This window comes from Ptiloglossa arizonensis, chromosome 2, assembly GCF_051014685.1.
Source record: "Ptiloglossa arizonensis isolate GNS036 chromosome 2, iyPtiAriz1_principal, whole genome shotgun sequence".
In the NCBI taxonomy this organism is placed as follows: Eukaryota; Metazoa; Arthropoda; class Insecta; order Hymenoptera; family Colletidae; genus Ptiloglossa; species Ptiloglossa arizonensis.
Window position 1 is genome coordinate 12,970,815 of NC_135049.1, and position 19,405 is coordinate 12,990,219.

At 31.9% G+C, this 19,405-nt stretch overlaps 1 protein-coding gene across 7 annotated transcripts in view; it reads left to right on the forward strand.

Moving 5' to 3' along the window:
* Znt63c (solute carrier family 30 member 1) overlaps nt 1-19,035 on the forward strand; it is a 56,927-nt gene extending 37,892 nt beyond the window's left edge. For 6 of the 7 annotated variants that reach the window (XM_076305152.1, XM_076305151.1, XM_076305150.1 and 3 more), the window contains 5 exons: nt 1,176-1,437; nt 4,970-5,087; nt 5,713-5,928; nt 6,617-6,727; nt 18,745-19,035. In XM_076305152.1, the coding sequence (XP_076161267.1) occupies nt 1,176-1,437; nt 4,970-5,087; nt 5,713-5,928; nt 6,617-6,727; nt 18,745-18,942 (905 nt within the window). In that variant the 3' untranslated portion in view covers nt 18,943-19,035. Of the gene's footprint in view, nt 1-1,175; nt 1,438-4,969; nt 5,088-5,712; nt 5,929-6,616; nt 6,728-16,598; nt 16,698-18,744 lie in introns of all 7 variants that reach the window. The other variant, XR_012991203.1, reaches the window with a different exon arrangement.
* The last annotated feature ends 370 nt before the right edge of the window (nt 19,036-19,405 follow it).

Here is a 19,405-nt window from a genome sequence, read left to right on the forward strand (position 1 = left end):
TAATATGTTAATTGTTAACGAAAAATCCAGAGTGAGACGAAGCAAATGTTCGCTTTCCGAAATTGGAAAATACGGCTTATTGTTATGTATTTATATTTTTGTCTTCCTAAATGCTGACTCTGCAATTAATTATATGAAAAAATAAACTGTTTAAATGCTTTACTGTTCTTTTAAATACAATGCAGTCACGTATTGCAGACCTGAATTTTTGAAAATAAGAAAATATTGAAAGAAAAAGGACAATGGCCGAAATTGACCAATTCTGGACCTCGCCGACAACAAAAATTGTTTGTAGAATACGTTTCTGCAGGTCTTAAGGAATCCGAAATGCATAATTATTTATCTAGGCGGCGATGGGACATAAGAATGAATTTAAAAATTTCATTAGTAAAGCTCACCTATTTAATCGTCGTTATTTTCTTTCAATGGTGATTTACGATTAACTTACCAGTTGATTTCCTAAATAATTATTTTGAAGGTAGATCATCATCGGAAGAAGATAACGACGATTAAACAGGTGAGCATTACTAATGAGATTTTAAAGTTCATTCTCACTTTTTATAACTTTCCCATCACCGCCCAGATAAAGAATTATGCCTTTCAGATTGCTTATAAACTTAGAAAGAGGTATTGTATAAAAAAACAAAAAGACGTTTTGTCCCCGACAAGGTCCAAAATTAACCAATTTCGGTGATTGTTCTTTTAGCCATTATTACAATTATACGGTGAGAAAAAAATAGCTTAGATATGTACAACTCATGTGTACAATTTGTGTATTAAGCGTCATCGTGATAGTATCGTTAATCGCTGAAATTTCAATCAATAAGATTTCTATGATTATATGTAAGATTGTATAAGAAACACATCATCTATATATGTAAAACATTCGTCAAACATTTGTTGTTCAAAATTTGTTACTGAACTAACTAATCGAAAACTGTGGTTGATTATCTATGATCGGCAACATAAGTATAGATCTCTTTAAACAAATAACACAAAAGTAATTTTCTTTTTCATTAATTATTAACTTTTATATTCGTTACTCTATCTATATGATTACTCGGTTTTTCTGCTATATGGACAATTAAAGGAAAATAATAATAGAAGAAAACCATTTTTAAGTTGTGTATTTTTGATAAATATCTATGTAAAATATATTACAATTTTTATTGCAGAACATGGAAACTCCCATGCACATTCACATGGTATCTCTCGAAGCCATAACAGGCTTAGTTCTTTAGTTGGAACAGATGACAATGAAAATAATGAAGCTTATAGGCCATCAACGCCTCAAGTGAAAAGGGCACATGGTCATTCACATGACGCAAGTCAAATGAATATGCGCGGTGTATTTCTTCATGTACTCTCGGATGCATTAGGATCTGTTATTGTAATAGTGTCTGCTTTAATTGTTTGGTTGACAAAATGGGAATACAGGTAATTAAATTGTCTGTTTTATTTTTATGAAAAATTGATTGTTTAAATCTCCTAATGAACACAAGAAGCGAAATATTAATTCGAAATAAATACAACGCTTACAGTCACCCATAACATTTTAAAAATATTATGTATGCAGTTAAAGTTTTGATAAAGTTGATATTTCTTTAACATTTCTTTACAAAATTTTATATGTTAAAGATATCAAGTAATGGATTAAGGCATTATATACATAAATGTAATTAATGCGCAGCAGAGTCATTTTTGCAACATTTATGTTGTATTAACAGTAGTTTGTAATTTAGAGAAATTCTTAGAAGTAGAAGAAACAAATTTTCCCCAATTGTGAGCTGTTGGAATTGTAAAGAACAATTTAACATTTTTTTATTATACATATAACACATGCTTTTCATAACAATTCACATATGGAATTATTCGATTTAACTGATTTTCGAAAATTCTGACTGTTAAAAGTGCACAACTTTAAGTTGATGTATAAAATTATGTACAACTTTAATTTAAAAGGAGTTCTTTTCCTTCCTGAAACAAATTTTGATCTGAAATAATTTATAAGAAATACTTCAACGATTTCAAAAAGTCTCTAAAAATTCTAAAGGTTTTTCGTTCGAACAATTTGGGCACAGAAATCTTATACGCCGTAAGACGTTGTAAAGTAACCAATGACCAAATTAGGATCGTCAATTTATTTAAAAATGAGAAAGATAGCGTCATTTTTGCAGGAAAAACCTTACCAATCCATTGGTAATGCTGTTGTAAAGAAGTATTGAAAACTATACAAATTTCCATTTTCATTAGCAAATTAATTTCGACTAGCACATAAGAAAGATTGATGTTGTCAGTAAATTGATTTAGTAAAGATTCAGTGATTATAGGAATGAATTGTCGATAACTATAGAAAGATTAAATATTGGACTTGGAAACGAGTCGATAAAGATCTTTTGAATGTTTCTTGCGTATGGATTGCTCAATTTTTTCATGATTGTGAAATAGGAGTGAATGTAAAATAGGATAAAGTTTTAGATACAGTGCTCGAAGTATGAATTAAAATTCAATGATGAAGGAGCCAGAGTGATACTGGAACTAGAATGTCGCAGAAGCTAGGATGGCACAGAATTCAGATGACGTAGGGTTAACTTGAATATAAAATATTTAATTTTTGAACAATACACATTTTATAATTCCGAACAATATTTATCGTGTTATTAAAAACGAAATGTGCGTATTTAAAACACATATAATTTTACTATGAGTAAAATTTCCATTATATGTAAATTTCAAGAAGAAATTGTATAAAAAATATTATGCATATACATATTTTCATATGCATCGTGCATATTTTCAACTTTATATATTACATATATATTACATTTATATGTTACTACATAAATACATTAACATATAAATAAATAAGTAAATAGGTAGGATATTTTTTATTCCTCTATCTTCTTCCTCTTTCGAATAAACCCATTTTGGAATAAAGAATACACTAACAATTATAGCTGGATTAAAATGATATTGCATTCTCTGCTCAAGAATTAAGAACCATTACTGCTTTTATCCCTATCCACACACTCCTTGCAAAATCTATTCAATCGGAGAAGAAGAGGACTGTTATAAAATATAGCATCCTATATTTACATTGAGTATGCACACCATAGCAGCTCGGTAACTTTCATAGCGCCATTTTCTAGTTTCTAGGTCTTCGGTCCCATTGGTCTACATTCTGTTCTAATAATAATATTTTCTAGTCTTGATTCACTTGCGGTAGCCGTTTCATCTGTTAACCGTTTTACAAAGGCGGTATTGCTATCGTTGCATTTTATAGGGAGTGATCCGTAGGTGAATGTTTGATTTTTTAATGAAGTTTTACACAACAGCACAACATGAAATACCAAAGCCAATGATTGATATAATGGGCACATGATTAATAGTTTACAAGATATTTCATATTAAAAATTTGGCAGCCGCTTATATGCTAACGTATAAACGGAACTTTCAAGTTCTTACTTGAAGAGTGTAACGTAATTGTTAAAGTGTCTGCTAACACACCACTACTTTTTTTTACTATTGAGGCTTTTTCCAATATTATAAATTTGTTTCACATATATAGACGGTAGTGTCCTTTATTTTATAATAAATACCCCTGATAAAACTCCTTGAGAAGGGGCTGAGAGAAGTGTGAGATTCCTCGCAAATGGAACGACCAGATGCGGAACCTACCCACTAAAAACCCACCACGGTAACCATCCTCGCACATTATGGGAGTAGGCTACCGGGAATCTCATCAACGGTTCCAGAAACCTGCATGCAGCGTGATCGCCACGCCCACTCCCATTTTCGTTAGGGTGGGAGTTGGAAAGTTGCCTTCCCCTCCTACTTTCCTCAGCGCCTGGACGCTCGCAGTAGCCGCACGAAGGGCGACCGTGAGTCCCAATGTTACGACCGCCCACGGCCCCCGTAGCCACGCCCAATAGCACCGAGATGCAAGGCGCCACTGGGCCATCGGCGCGGAGTTTACCTTGTATCCGCTCTCGGGGGGAGCGATGACCCCTCCCCTGGGAAAGCGTTTTCCTCTCGCTCCCCCTCATTAAGTCGGTGATTCGAATTCCCCATATTCGAAAACACCGGATGCCGAGCCTACCCACTAAAACCTCCACGGTGGCCAACCTCATGATTTCGAGGGGACACCGGAACTAACATCGTTAAAACTTCTCCCTCCCCCCATTCCTCTGCAGCGCAGTTACCACGCCCACTCACTTCTCTGTTGGGAGGGGGCGGTACTTATCTTACAATTTCACCATATTTTTGATGTTTAAGGTCATTTGAAGGTATCCTAAATAATTTAATCCCAAGCTTGCCTAATTTAACCTAGTCGACGGATTAGATTAAATTAGGCTAAGTTAACAGCCCGGCCGCCGTCTAAACTATTTCACCAACTGAGTGATTTACTTTGCTGGCAGCATACCCTCTTTTTTTAACCGTATGTTCTGTTTCGTCCTATGGATGTCTTTATTTAACTGGCGGAATAATGTTCTCATACATCCGCATCCTCCACTCAACGAAGAATTACACCTCGAAATCAGTAATTCCAATTTTACCAACAGCTTGCATTATGTGATCAACAAAATGCCCCCATGTTATGCTGCCATTTCTCGCATTTATTGGCAAAATTTAGAGCGCAGATGATAAAAAACTTCTTTGACTGATTAGTCGGATTCGAGTACCAGCCGTATAGTTCTGTTGCAAAGATGAATTTGAATTGTATCACCGTACAACGGTGATCGATAGAATATCTTTGCTCTTATCCACTAACCGCAATAAATAAATAAATAAATAAATAAAAAATGCTTATGACATAATCTTTTGTAATGATATTTGCATTACATTTGCATTATACTATGTTTTATTTGCATTATACCGTCTTGGATTGTCAGTGATATTTTATTTGATGTTTATATAGAAGATATAAATACTTAAGAATATATAAATATTTTATATTTATTTTTTACAGATTTTACATTGACCCGGCTCTATCACTTTTGTTAGTTATTCTTATTCTACGATCAGTGTGGCCATTACTACAAGAATCTGCATTGATTCTTTTACAAACTGTACCAACACACATTCAGGTAACTTTACTTACTTAAAATAATGTACAATATATAATCTTTTTGTATACAAGGTGTTTTATAAGATGTATCAGAACATTATTCAAAATTTGATTAAATTTTTATATGGATTTTCTTCGAAATTTACATATTTGTAAATCTATATGTTCGTTATCAATCTACGTTATTAGTTTTTCCCGTAAAGGACAGGTCAACATGTACGCTTCTAGTGTCATAGTACTCTGTTTTTGATAATGATTTATGTATCATAAATCCACGACTTAAGGTTATTTGCATTCTTTCGTTATTTCTCTTTATATTCAAACGTTTAGGTTTTTTAAACAATTTTGAAAACAAGCTGATACAGCTGATAGAAATTTCACGATAAATTAATTACATATATTAGTTCAAATTGCGTATTGCACTAAATGGTGCAAGTACGAATAATTTTGTAAGATTAATCTTTTTGTTGCAACACATTACGTATCATATTTTTCTCAATGAAAAAGTAGTACATAAAGACTCAGATAACATCTTATATTGAAAATGTTCCCATTTCTGTCACATCTTATAAATAGTCCTGTTTTAGTTTTTGTATTATTTTCATAAAATGTATATTATTCGAAACAACAAATTTTTACTCTAGGTCGATGCTATTCAACAACGCTTATTAGAAAATGTTGATGGTGTATTAGCTGTACACGAATTTCATGTATGGCAATTAGCTGGTGATCGCATTATTGCTTCAGCACATATACGATGCAGAAATTTGTCAGAATACATGAAAATTGCAGAACAAGTCAAAGAGTTCTTTCACAATGAAGGCATACATTCTACTACGATACAGCCAGAATTTATCGATGTAAGTAAATTATTTAATATATTGCCTAAAATATTTTTAATTCTTTCAACGAGATATTAGTTGAATTAAAATTAAGAAAAACTCAAAATGTTTGTGAATATTTATTCACAAGTTTAGTGATTGTTTTTATGTTACAATATCCAAAATAATTAAAAAATTTACGTCTACATATACATCACTATTCTTAAAGAGGTTAAATAATTATTTTACATGTTGATTTACATACGTTAATTTTTCCGAAAGTAAAAGTACAATTTTAGTCCCATACATTATACTTCGATACAATTTTTCATAGAACAGAAATTCTATAATGCTTTGAGTAATACGTATTTTAATAGTAATAAGTAATAAGAGTATATGTAGAATTTATGTACATATAGAGATTCTTCAGGTACTTAAAGTTTTATTATTCACTCAGACGTTATTTATATGTTTTTTGGAGGAGCAAAAGACGAATTATAAAGTTTTGGTTCAAATGCTTGTTAGACACATGTTTACTTTATTTCGCGTAAAAAGATCTCTTAGAAAGATATTAGATATGTATTTTTCGATAATAGAATAGTTTTTTGAAAGCACCGATAGTTAAATAAATGATAATTATTTAGTTAATAATAACAAATAAGATGCATACCAATATAAAATTTATCCTGTTCTGAAAATTAATAATATATTATTGATAACATTTCAGTACCAATCCAATAGTGAAATTAAAGAAACACCAACAGAAGACTGTGTATTGGACTGTCCAAAGACCGACAAGCCTTGTAATCATGCAACATGTTGTGGTCCCTCCAAACAGGTATGTGTTTCAAATTTTTATGCATATTATTTCTCTGTGATAACGTCTGCACCTTCGCTTCTGCAGTATATCCCGAAGAGTGATACAAATCCCTGTTCTACCTGTCCTAAATCAATATGTCTCGGACGATGCTTAAGAGCTATTAACTCAGACTCAAATTCAGTTATAGGTAACTGTTTATATTTTACTGTCCAAATCCTACCAGACAAGGTACATTTTATAATGAAACTGTAATTGTTTAATGCAAAACTATAAACGAAACGTTTTATTCATATTAAACTATAACCGTTTATGTTGATAGAACACATTTAAAATTCAAAGCGGTAACGACTTTACGGAACAGCAGTAACAAATATTTATTTTGCATTCGATGATTTCATATTATCGTTATACCTTAATACAGATACAATTTACGAAACTTGTACAGTGTGTTTCAAAAAGACGTGAAAAATCGCGATGCACAACTTCCTCGTGCGAGGAAAAAACAGAAAGTACTTTACCCCTTTGCAAACGAAGGTTTCGTATTAGAGGTATAAGCAGTTAAAATTTTTACGTATGTAGACATTATGAACATTGTTTCTCGTGTATGAGTACAACCATGTGTAGTTACGTTATCAGCTGACTAGAATATAAATACAGCAGCATTGTTCAGCGTAGGAGCCTCTCACGTCCCTGTTTCCTCTTCTAATACTATAAATTAAAGTCTAATAGTGAATTAAAGTAATTGCTAAATTACTAAATTATTAAAGTAATTTACTAAATAGTGAATTAAAGGAATTGCACGAATCTAAAATGACAATCATGACAAGCTAACGTTTCCGACTAAGGAAGCTTACAAACACTACACAAAACGTATGTATCTATGAGTAACGTGTTCAAGCGGAAGTGAACAAATTCCAGAAGTCTTACAAGACCAGGCTTGTACAACACCGAAATACAGTATTTCTTCGTCGAAAAGGATGAAGTGTCAGTCATTCGAAAAACAGAGTGAGAGAAAGTATCAATGCTTCGTCTGACTCGTACCATTCTTCGATCATTATCAGTTTCTTTAACTCGCTCTCATGTCATCTCGCTTTCACTTGTGCAGGGCGTAGAAGTGATCTAGAATGGTGAAGAAAACGCCTAGCTCATAGCGCGTAGATCAAATGCAGCTTTCAACAAAGAAATACTGTGTAGCGTATAAAGAATCACATCGATAAATTTTCACTGCTTATATCTCGAATTACGAAGCCTCAAATTGTAAAATGTTAATGAAGTTTTTAATTTCTCTTCTTAGAAGGAAGTTGTATATTTCGATCTGTCTTATCTTTTTGAATCACGGTGTATACAGTTGAAACGCGATCAGAAATCTCGTAAACCTGTAGTACTCGTTAAACTAAACCAAAAATATTTACTCAGCATTGGTTCGTAAATCAATACTATTAGTAAATCTTTCTATTTGGTAAATCTTCAGCGATCTTTCTATTTATAACAATGAATGTTACCTATCCGAGTCTATTCATTTCTCACGGTGGTTGTATAACGGCCTGAAACAAGTTATTTTCCTTCTTTTATTTTTTAAGACATATTTCAGTGTATACCTATCAAAAATAATTAAAATATAAATAGTCTTGTAAACCTGTAGTACTCGTTAAACTAAACCAAAAATATTTACTCAGCATTGGTTTGTAAGTCAATACTTTTAGTAAATCTTTCTATTTGGTAAATCTTTAATGATCTTTCTATTTAAAACAATAAAAGTTATCTATCCGAGTTTATTCATTGCTTACGGTGGTTGTATAACGACCTGAAACAAGTTATTTTCCTTCATTTATTTTTTAAGACATATTTCAGCATATACCTATCAAACATAATTAAAATATAAATAATTAATTTCAAACATATTTGAAATTCCTTTGCTTTATAGCTGAATACTATTCCTAGCAGCAAGGTGCGGAGTTATCCTATCACGATTTTTTATTCCTCGACGAAAAAAATCCGTCGATGTGAGTAGCTGGTACTTGTGTTGACAAATGTCAATTAATTACTATTAGCCCTCTTTGTTGTATGACGAATCGAATTTCATCCTTTAATGAAACTTCATATATTTATATATTTCACTAGATCTTCATGGTAATCTTATTAATAAATTATTGTTACTCCCCAATGAAAATAAGTCCAAACATGATCCTATACGAATTAGTTTTACTTATGTGTGACACTTGCGACTTTCATAAGTGCATACGCTTGTAAATAATATTGTGTCTAGACTTATTTTCATCGACAAAATCTTGCCAATCTATTATTCGTCGATAATATTTTCATGGGAGTATAATTAAAAATATAAAAAATGTTACATTGCTAATCTTGGTGTACATTAACATTATGGCTTGGCATAACATAAAAATTACAAGACGGTATCCATTCAAGAAGTATGTCTGAGAAACAATCTCATTGGTTAATGTTTAGTCAAATAGTTACGAGTAGACCCTAATTTTCCGAGTTATTGTAACAAGAAGTGATTCCCTTCACAAGAAGAGATTTTGAAGATTTTTTAAATGCCGGTAAATAAGAGAAAAATAGAATAACTGGATACATGATGAAATCTCGCGCATTTAATTTTACATATCGAACTTCAAGAACTTTGGGATACTTTCTCTGGTTATTTTTTTATGAATTGAAATCACTCTGAAGAATGAACAAAAAAATTTACAACATAAATTTTAACTACCTATAACTAAGGACCACACTAATATATAATACATACACTGCTGGCGGAAAGTATCCGACCACCATCTTTTTTTATCGATTAATGCACTTTAACACAGCTGAAAGTTCTGATAATAAAATTTCCCCTTGTTTTGACACCTGTTTGTACCATCCGAGATTCCCATAAATCTTAATTAGAATTATTTTATAGAATAAATACATTTCAGCTATATGAGTGAGGATAAAGTAGTAAGCTTTATTGTGTACTGTTACCTAAATTTCGGTAACTTCTAGGGTAAGTATTGAGGGTAATTATTACCTGAGTAATATAGATCACATTTCATTCAAAAAGTTAGTATAAATATCAAGTAATCAGTGACAAAGCTCAGTAGAGCATAGAAACTTCTCAGAGGACTATGTTCCTGCATAGAAAACGCGAAGAAATGGGAAAATTTAAAGAATCGAATGTTGCTACACGAAATGTTGTATGTATTTTGTATTCCGAAGGAAAATCAGAGCGAACCGTGGCTGCCTAATTGAAAATACCAAAAACAACAGTACACGATTTCCAGTGATATGATTTTCCAATTCAAAACATTGGACCAATTGTCATTGACCACTGTGAAAACGTATTCGAAAGATGCAGACTTATTTGGGTGAATTACAGTGAAAAAACTATCACTTCGACCAATTAATAAGAAGAAAGGACGTCAATGGACCTTGAGAAAAGGAAGGGATATTAAAAAACATTGAACAACCAGCTCAATTACCGGATCTAAACTCTATTGAGTTTAGCTTTGGGATCACTTGGACAGAACGATTAGACAACATTACCCAAGATTCAAACAAGAATCTACAACTGTTTATGATTAGACTTTAAGAAGCATGCAAGATAGTAGCCTCAATTTCATTAATTCACGAATCATTCGCATGTATCGAAGCGATCGGAAACTTTCCGCCAGCAGTGTATATATGTAGATATAATATGGTAGCTAAATGGTTCTTTTTTTCTCCTACTTTATCAAATTAGTAATTATTTAGACTATAATTATTGTTATTGACGTTGTCTAATCGTAGAGTAAAATCTAACAGAACGAAACGTTCATGAACGAAAAATGAATTACATGTTTAGATGGATACCGTTTGAGAATTTTCGCTTTAGCTCGTTGTTGCTATATGTCGCTCATTTAATCCTTCAGGTACGTCATTCGTACGCCGTACCGACATATGAATCTTCTGTTTATAAATAGTTTGTATATTGAGATGGCTAAACTTTTAGAATTGTTTATACGAAGAGTACATCGTTCAATGCACTTCTTCAAAATAGATTTCAGTCGTTTCATAACCATGGTTTCGATAAGTAGGGATATTAACGCGGAACGATTCAAAAGTTCAAGCGAACGTAAAAAATTTTTAAACTCAAAAGAAGAATTTCAACACTCAATAATAAAATACTAAACAACATAGAACAAAACAAAACGTACAAATATCTGGGTTTTCAACAAAACACGTAAATCAATCGTACGTAAATAAAGCAACATCTGAGAAAACAGTATACAGAAAGACTATGAACACTTTTGAAAACAAAACTGAACTCAAAAAACCTATTTAAAACAATAAATATTGTACATACGCCACACAGACTTCAGATATACATTCGGCATCATAAAATGATCCAAAACAGACCTCGAAAATATCGATATCACCACAAGGACGCACTTAACAAAATGTAGAAAACTACACCCAAATGCAAACAAAGAAAAAATTACAATAGCCCGAAACCACGGAGGAAGAAACCTAATAAATGTACACGCATTACACACAAAGCAGATTAAAGCAGTCAAAAAATATTTTCACAACAAACAGACATCATTTCACCAAGCTACAGTAATAGCCGATCAACAATATACACCGCTCAATTTAACAACACAAACACATGATAGCGGCGAATACGATGAAATACAATTCCATTAACACAAAATACATTCATGGAAATTCAAAGAACTATACATAAGACGGTGGTACAATACAAACAAAGAAGAAATACGCATAAATGATTAAAAAACTGTTCCCCGAAACAGAAGGATTTATCATGACAATCCAAGATCAAATTATTACAACCAAAAACTACTATGAACATATACTTAAAGATGCCATCATACAGAACGATAGATACAGAAAATGTAAGCAACAAAGGGAAACAATAGATTATATAACAGGAGGATGCAAAATATTAGCAGGAGCTGAATATATAAATAGGCACAATATAGCTGCCAAAATAATACACCAAGAAATAGCCCGAAAATATAACTTAACAATAAGACGCAAAGCGAACCACACTAGAAGATGAGAAGTTCAAATTATATTGAGACTTCACCATTTACACAGACAAAACAATAGAGAACAACCGACCTGGCATCACACTCCAAGATTAGACAAAACAAATAGTCCACTTAATCGACATAGCTGTATCAAATGATACAAATATACAGAGCAAAAATCAAGAAAAAGTATAAAAATATACACCACTGGCAATAGAAATAGAAAGCATATGGAACCAAAAAAAGTGTACATAGTTCCATTAATTATGTCTTCAATAGAAATTATACCACACACATTCGTTAAAAATGTCTAACATCTAACTATTAAAACAGCTATACATCAAACCATACAGAAAGCTATAATATTGAAAACATGCAATATAGTAAGAACCTTCCTAAATAACAGAATCATTTAATAAAAGGGGAAAAGAGCTATTTGGTACAAGCCTATACTCAATGCTGAAACCAGCCAGCGAAGGTTGAGGAAAAAATATAACAATAATAATAATAATAGTTGTAATAATAACAATAATAATAATAATAGTAGTAATAATAACAACAATAATAATAATAATAATAATAGTAGTAGTAGCAGTAGTAATAATAGTAGTAGTAGTAATGGTAGTAGTGGTAGTGGTAGTGGTAGAGTAGTGGTGGTAGTAGTGGTAGTGGTGGTAGTGGTAGTAGTGGTAGTAGTGGTAGTAGTGGTAGTAGTGGTAGTAGTGGTAGTAGTGGTAGTAGTGGTAGTAGTAGTAGTGGTAGTAGCAGCAGTAGTAGTGATAGTAGTAGTAATAATAAAAATTTTTTGAAAATTGACCTTAAAATGACTTTAAAAACATCCACACATTAAAAAATTAATAATGCTATTTAACTTCTCTTGTTATATACCGCCCGTTTCTTTAAATTAATTGTCTACGGGATATTTCATTGTGTTAATGTAATTGAGACACCCTATGTATGTTCATCTACAGGTAGGCAATATTTCAGGCTAAAATAAGACGAAAAAGTGAGAGTGGTGAAATTACGGTAGGAGCTTTTAGGTTTTAAAATCAAATTCGTTTTAAACGAATGAAATTTCAGGTGCGAATGATACGTGTGGCCAAGTGATCATAGTACCGGATTACTTACCACAATTAAAAATTATTTACAAATCTAACAATCATACAACGAGACATTACTGTATGTGCAAAAATAATTCCTGCTAAATATGAGCTTGATCGATGAACGGAAAAATATGCCCCACAAGCCTTGAAGTTTTACATGCACGAGTATTGGAAAGAAGGTTGAAGTTTTTTTATACATATAAGGTGTTCAGTAACAAGTGTCCGAAATTCTTAACGATAATTCTACATGCTAAAATCAGATGAATATCGAGAATGATGAAATTACGTTTGAGACTTTGTTTCTGTATTAAGTACAGTCAAACAATCGAATCATACGTTTGACGTCTAGCAATTTGCGAACCATGAATACGTGTTAAGTATGTTAGTTAAAGTGCATCCAGTGGTGGTTAATATAAAACATATTCACCAGGGTTTATTATTCAAATATTACAAAACAAAATTTACAATGATAAGGTATAATACTTTTAGTTTATTTACAATTCATAATGCCTTTTTATAAATATTGATTTAAGTTATCAATCTATGGTCAAAAATTCAATAAATCTATAAAAAGATCAACCTGAAACGTCTTTTGCTGTAAGAGGTCATACATGATCCACTATACGACCAGTAGATGAAAGAAACAATAAAATAGCCAAGTAAATAGACAATTTTGCTAAAGTAGTTAAAGGAACAGGGAAGTTGTACGCAGATAAGTTTACATGTAAAAGTTTAAGACCCGTGAGACACGTTTTTTCGTCATTCGATTGAGCTCATATTTGATTGAAATTACTTTTTTATGCATATTAGACAGCACAAAACTTGTCAGTACGTTGTTGATGCGCATATGGCACGAAACGCGTTCCAACTCTTAATCGGTAGAATGTACGTCACCAACAGGGTAACCAGATCTGCCTGGCTGGCAAGCTAAATCCCAGGCCGAAAGAGTGGGAGAAGGCAGCTTGACGGGTCGACCTTCATTACCTCGCAGCTTGCGACGAAGTGGGAGAAGGCAGCTTGACGTGTCGACCTTTATTACCTCGTAGCTTGCAGCGGAGTGGGAGAAGGCAGCTTGACGTGTCGACCTTCGTTACCTCGCAGCTTGCGACGGAGTGGGAGAATTAACGGGTGTACCTATTGTACTGCACTTCTTAGCTAAGGACACGACGTGAATGCGACAGATGACAATAAGAACACCTGTTACTTCTCCATGCGATTACTGCCGTACCGTAGGGGACAGTGAAAGTCGACCCGCCCAACTGCCTCCCCCTACTCCTTCGGCTTAGGATTTAATTTATCTGCTTGATGGTCACCAATGCCATCCAATCAACCAGAAACCTAGGGGCTGAAACTAAACAAATTCAGAAGTCAAACAATTTCCTTAATATACGTACCTACGTGAAATATATAGAGAGTGTTAATAAAACTATTGGACCTTTTTGCGGGACCGGTATGCGAAGAGAAATAAAAAAAGTCCTTTACTATTTTGCAATCCAAAGCTTTGTTACCAAGATATGAGTTGTTACCCAATTGAAGTTTATTATAATCGAAAAATTTCTAATAAATCTTTATTTATATGATTATTCAGATAACATTTTTATTCGAATAGTTTATCCAAGAAATTATTATTCGTTATTTGTAATATTCATCGATGGCGAATAAATATTTATTCGTTGTGTAAATGTAAACATTTGAACGCTTCTAAATAATTGCGCGGCTGAAAAACATTCTATCAAAGACGTGGCGATACTTTAATTCCAAAATATGTTGTGTATTAAATTTTGAAGATGAATTCATGATTTTTGGCATAGTTTTCCGTGTAATGTGATTTTTGGGTGGCAATCGTCATATTTTTTTTGAAAGAAATGTGATTTTTATTACATTTTTGTGTGCTCTGTGTTATACTTGTTTCTTTCTTTCTAGTAATGACATTTTTGTTTGGTTTATAATAGTGTTTACCGTATTGTTTTTGTTATTTTACAAATATGTATAATTTTTGTACTGTGTTTGTATGGAATTTGTTAGATTTTTGTGTAGAATGTTTGGTTTGTGTGCATTATATATTTTTGTATAATGTATAGTACTTTCATTTTTTTGTAGAATGTGAGTTTGGTGCAGTTCTTGTAATATTTGTTTTATTTTTGTGTGATGTAAACATCATATACAGTACGAAAACTACAAATTTCGGACAAAAATACAACAAATACTAAATATAGTCAAATACTACAAAAAAATGTAAGAATTTATTTAAATACAAGAACAAGAATTATGATAAAATCACATATAGCACACCAATATCATATTCTATTTTCACATGCATATACGGCACAACACGAGCATGTGCACGTAACAAACCGTTTTCTCAGTTACATAACGAATAAATATTTAGTCCCCAATCACGAATAATCCTTTATTCAGAAAATCTTTATTAAAAACAATTTTAATTTTGAAATATTATTTGTCATCAACAAATATTGGAAATAAGACAACGATTATCCAGATAAATTATTTAAATAAATTTTACTTAATATAAATGTTTTATTTAGATAATAAATCTATGTAATGATTTATTTAAAATTACTCGATCAATTCTTAACTCAAATTCAAATAAAAATGTTATTTAGATAAAATTTTATCAATAGTTGACCATACACTGGCATTTTTTCCGTGAAAAAACGGATTGACAGCAGAAATGATGCAATAATCAACGAGAAAGTTTCAGAATTAGTAGGTGACAATGTAATTATAATTCCATTAACTTTAATGAAAGAAAGTAACAACATGCTTTTCTCACGAAAAAAATACCAATGTATGGCTAGCTATTTACTCATAAATAAAAGCCCACCTGCTTAAAGCGTTATTCGTTGTTCGTTTCCTACATAAAAATGTTCTCACCGGTACACGCTACTTACAAGTACAGTATCGTCTCGTACGAAAAGTTAATCCTAAAAAAGGCGAGAATGCGTTTCGCATTTTTCTTAACATTTTATATACTGCGTAAACAATTAAGGAGATCTTCTATTCCAGAACACTAAAGTAAAACACTCCTTTACAATTTTGTACTCAAATATTATCGATAATAACTTTTAAAATTTTGCAAACATATTCATACATATATCAGGAAAATATATACTTTTTGATAAAAAAATATTAATGTATTGTAGAAATATGTGTATCATGAGTTTCGATTCTATTAATTCAAATTAATTCTTAACACCACGTACAGTAGTACCTAACTAAATAGATTTATTAAGGGGGCAGGACAGTTTAGTTTAGCACATTATGGTATACAAAAAGGAACATTAAAGAAAGGCTCTTATTTAACTTTCCTTTTACACAACTTTTTTTTAAATTGTCTATTAGTGTGTATGATTCCAGCCAAACAGAATTAGCTCCAACAAAAAATTAAAAAAAGTTTAAAAGTACACAGTATTCTCTAGGCATTGATGACCGAACATTTCCATTTTTATAAAAATTATGAAAAAGCAGGTATACGTCGCTAATCTTTCAAGTTATTTTAAAGGCTAGGATCTTTTGTATCTTATTTCTGAAACTTCAAACTACCATTTAAAAAAACAAAATATCTATTTTTTTTTTATAATTTTAAACTATCCTGTCCCGCTAATTGTTTATCATTTTCAGTTTGTATAACATTTATCCAAAATTTTGTCGATACCCGCGTAATATTCACTTGCTTTCATTTTGTTTCTTTATTATACTGAATAAGTCTTATTATGTTTACTCTGTTTATGATTATAGTTATTAATACGTGGCCTGCTAGGGTAGTGCTGTACGCTGATAACAATAAAGATAGTCTGTCCTCGAATTATGCAAGGGATGCGTTCCAGGACTTCTTCTGTAAGTCGATTTTTACATAAGTCGGGAATAATTAATAAAATATTCCCACCGTACCCCTCGTATGTTAAAATTACAAACACCACATAATATCTTTAGAAGAAAAGAGAAAATTAGTTGTATATCGTACAAAACGTAAGAAGCGGAAGAAAAGAAGAATAAAATATATTACGGAAATATAAAAGAACAAAACATTGTAAGAGGAAAGAATAGGGAGATTAGATACGACGAATAAGGAATGTAGAATAAATAGAAAGAAATTGAATTGTGACGACAAAGTGTTAGGCTCAACCAGGAGAAACTTTGGGACATGAAAAAGACTAGACTCACGGAAGGACGTTAGAAACGCGTACTTAGGATGTCAAGAACATTGGATTATTTATCGAATTTGTTGTTGATCCATTCAGTGTTATAATTTATGAACAAATAGGTAACAAAGTAACGGTAACACGCATGCGTGGTTAGATTTCAACGATTTTGAATACAAAAATCGCTTACTCGATAGTTGGAGACATATTGAAACAAGGTATCACTTTACCAAATGCAACATCTATTGGGAGTGAATAGAAATAAGAAAAGGGAAAATAAAATTAGAAACGATGAAAAAGGGAGAAAACATGACGCTGTAATATTATCCGTCCACGAGAAGAAGACACAACGTGTTTACATCCTTGTCCCGCCCATAGTTCGTTGTCACTCCGAGACCGAACGTGAGAATTCTGCATCATTGGCGCAGTCTTCTAATCAAATGTTCGCTATTAAGAAACAGAATGATTTCGTTCCTGTTTAAATACTATCACCGATTCGATAAGTTTCTCGTGATGAAAAAATGAATATAATTTAATATGCCTAATGATCATTAATGTATTGAAAATTATTTATAGCGAAAAGAACCAATTTGCACAAAAACAAGTCATACCAAAATTAAAACATGCATAACCTTTACATTTTTTTTACATTACAAATCGTAAAAGTTATAATTGTTTTAATACTGACATGACTTGTTTTCGCGTAAATTTTATTTATGTAGAGTTTATCTTGTTAGATATGAGTATAAGCGAATTTATTATTATTTTTAATAAATGCAAATTAGTTTCTCTTACTATAAATAATTTTCAAAATATTAATGATTTAATGTATATTAAATTGTATTCATTTTTTTTTATTACGAAAAACTTATTGAATCAGCGGTAGTATCTAAACCGTAAGCAAATTGTTCTGTTTACAAATACTTGACGCTTTATTGTGAGCCTACGCCGATGCACTTTACTAGGAATTCGTTCTCACTTGGGTATCACCGTCGATGGTCTTCGTCATCGTCTTCGGCCAATAGCGATTCTTGCTTACGATCACAAGAGCGACAACAAACTACGAACGGAGCGAGGATGTAAACACCTTGTGCTTTCTTCTCTTGGACGGATAATAGAAGGCAGATAGAGAAGAGAAAGATGAAAATGGAAAAAGTGGAAGGAAAAGAAGTATAAACATTGATAGCGAGAAAGTATTTAGAAAAGAAGTCGACATTTCTTCGTTATTTTTATTAACGATTTTATCTGGACACTTGCCCCACTCTGCAATCCCAATACGAATTCTTTCGTATTATTAATTAGTATAGACAGTACGACTACTAATGTATATTAGTATACTTATAAGTTTGATGTATACTTATGATAATAAAATTGTAGAAAGTAAAGTATAAAAATACAATAATAAAATTATAAATACGCACACTCTCAATCGTTATAATACATTGAAGTTAAATTGTGATCGTTAGTGGACGCTGTTAGGCTTTTCTCTTTATTGACTATAGTACATAGTACCTCAGAAATGTTTGCGTGTATTTTATATAAAATATTGTAAACATAATATATATATATATTGAAATTGGCTTGATATATTTAATATTTACATTACTTTTTAAACAGGATGTATTTATATTTCAAATAAACCATTAACATATATCTACTGTTGCGTGTTGTAACCTAGAATTATTTTTCTATGTATTTTTGCTGTATTGAAATTGAACATAATCGTTTCATATTTTTTACAGGGTCGTGAAACCCCTTCGCCAGGAGAAACACCATACATGTGTAGACAACGCAACAGTCTCGCACGCTCAACTGGTTCTATGAGAGCAACAGAACAACAAGAAGTAAATGAAATGGAACGCGGACATTTGCTATCAGTGCCCGCCTCGAATAACTCCGTCCAACTTCCACATTCTCATGTTAATACACCAGTTGTCTAAGTTATCATCGTATTATCAATACCTACCTCTATAACGAACTCTGCGGCGCGTTACAATGTTATTATAAAGATTCAATAAACTGATATACATACATATGTTTCGTTGCTATTAAAGTCGAGAGTAAATCTTTATAGACTTCATCCAAATAATAATTATATTGGAGACTCGCTAAATTATTGCATACAACATATTACTTGTACTTAATTGCAAAATATTATTTTTTTTGTATCATTTAATATTTATTTGATAATTAACAAGTTGAAACCTACTGTACAGGGTGTAAACGAATGATTGGGTAAGTCGAAATATGCAAATTTCTCATGCGAAAAGTAATCGAAAAAACAACGTTTCACAATTTGATGCTTCGCTTTCGTGATATAAGCGATTAAAATTTAAGAGTCTCGTTTCTATTGTGTCCGTAAAAACTTATGGCAGTTATGTTCAGATTATATGGACCCAATGA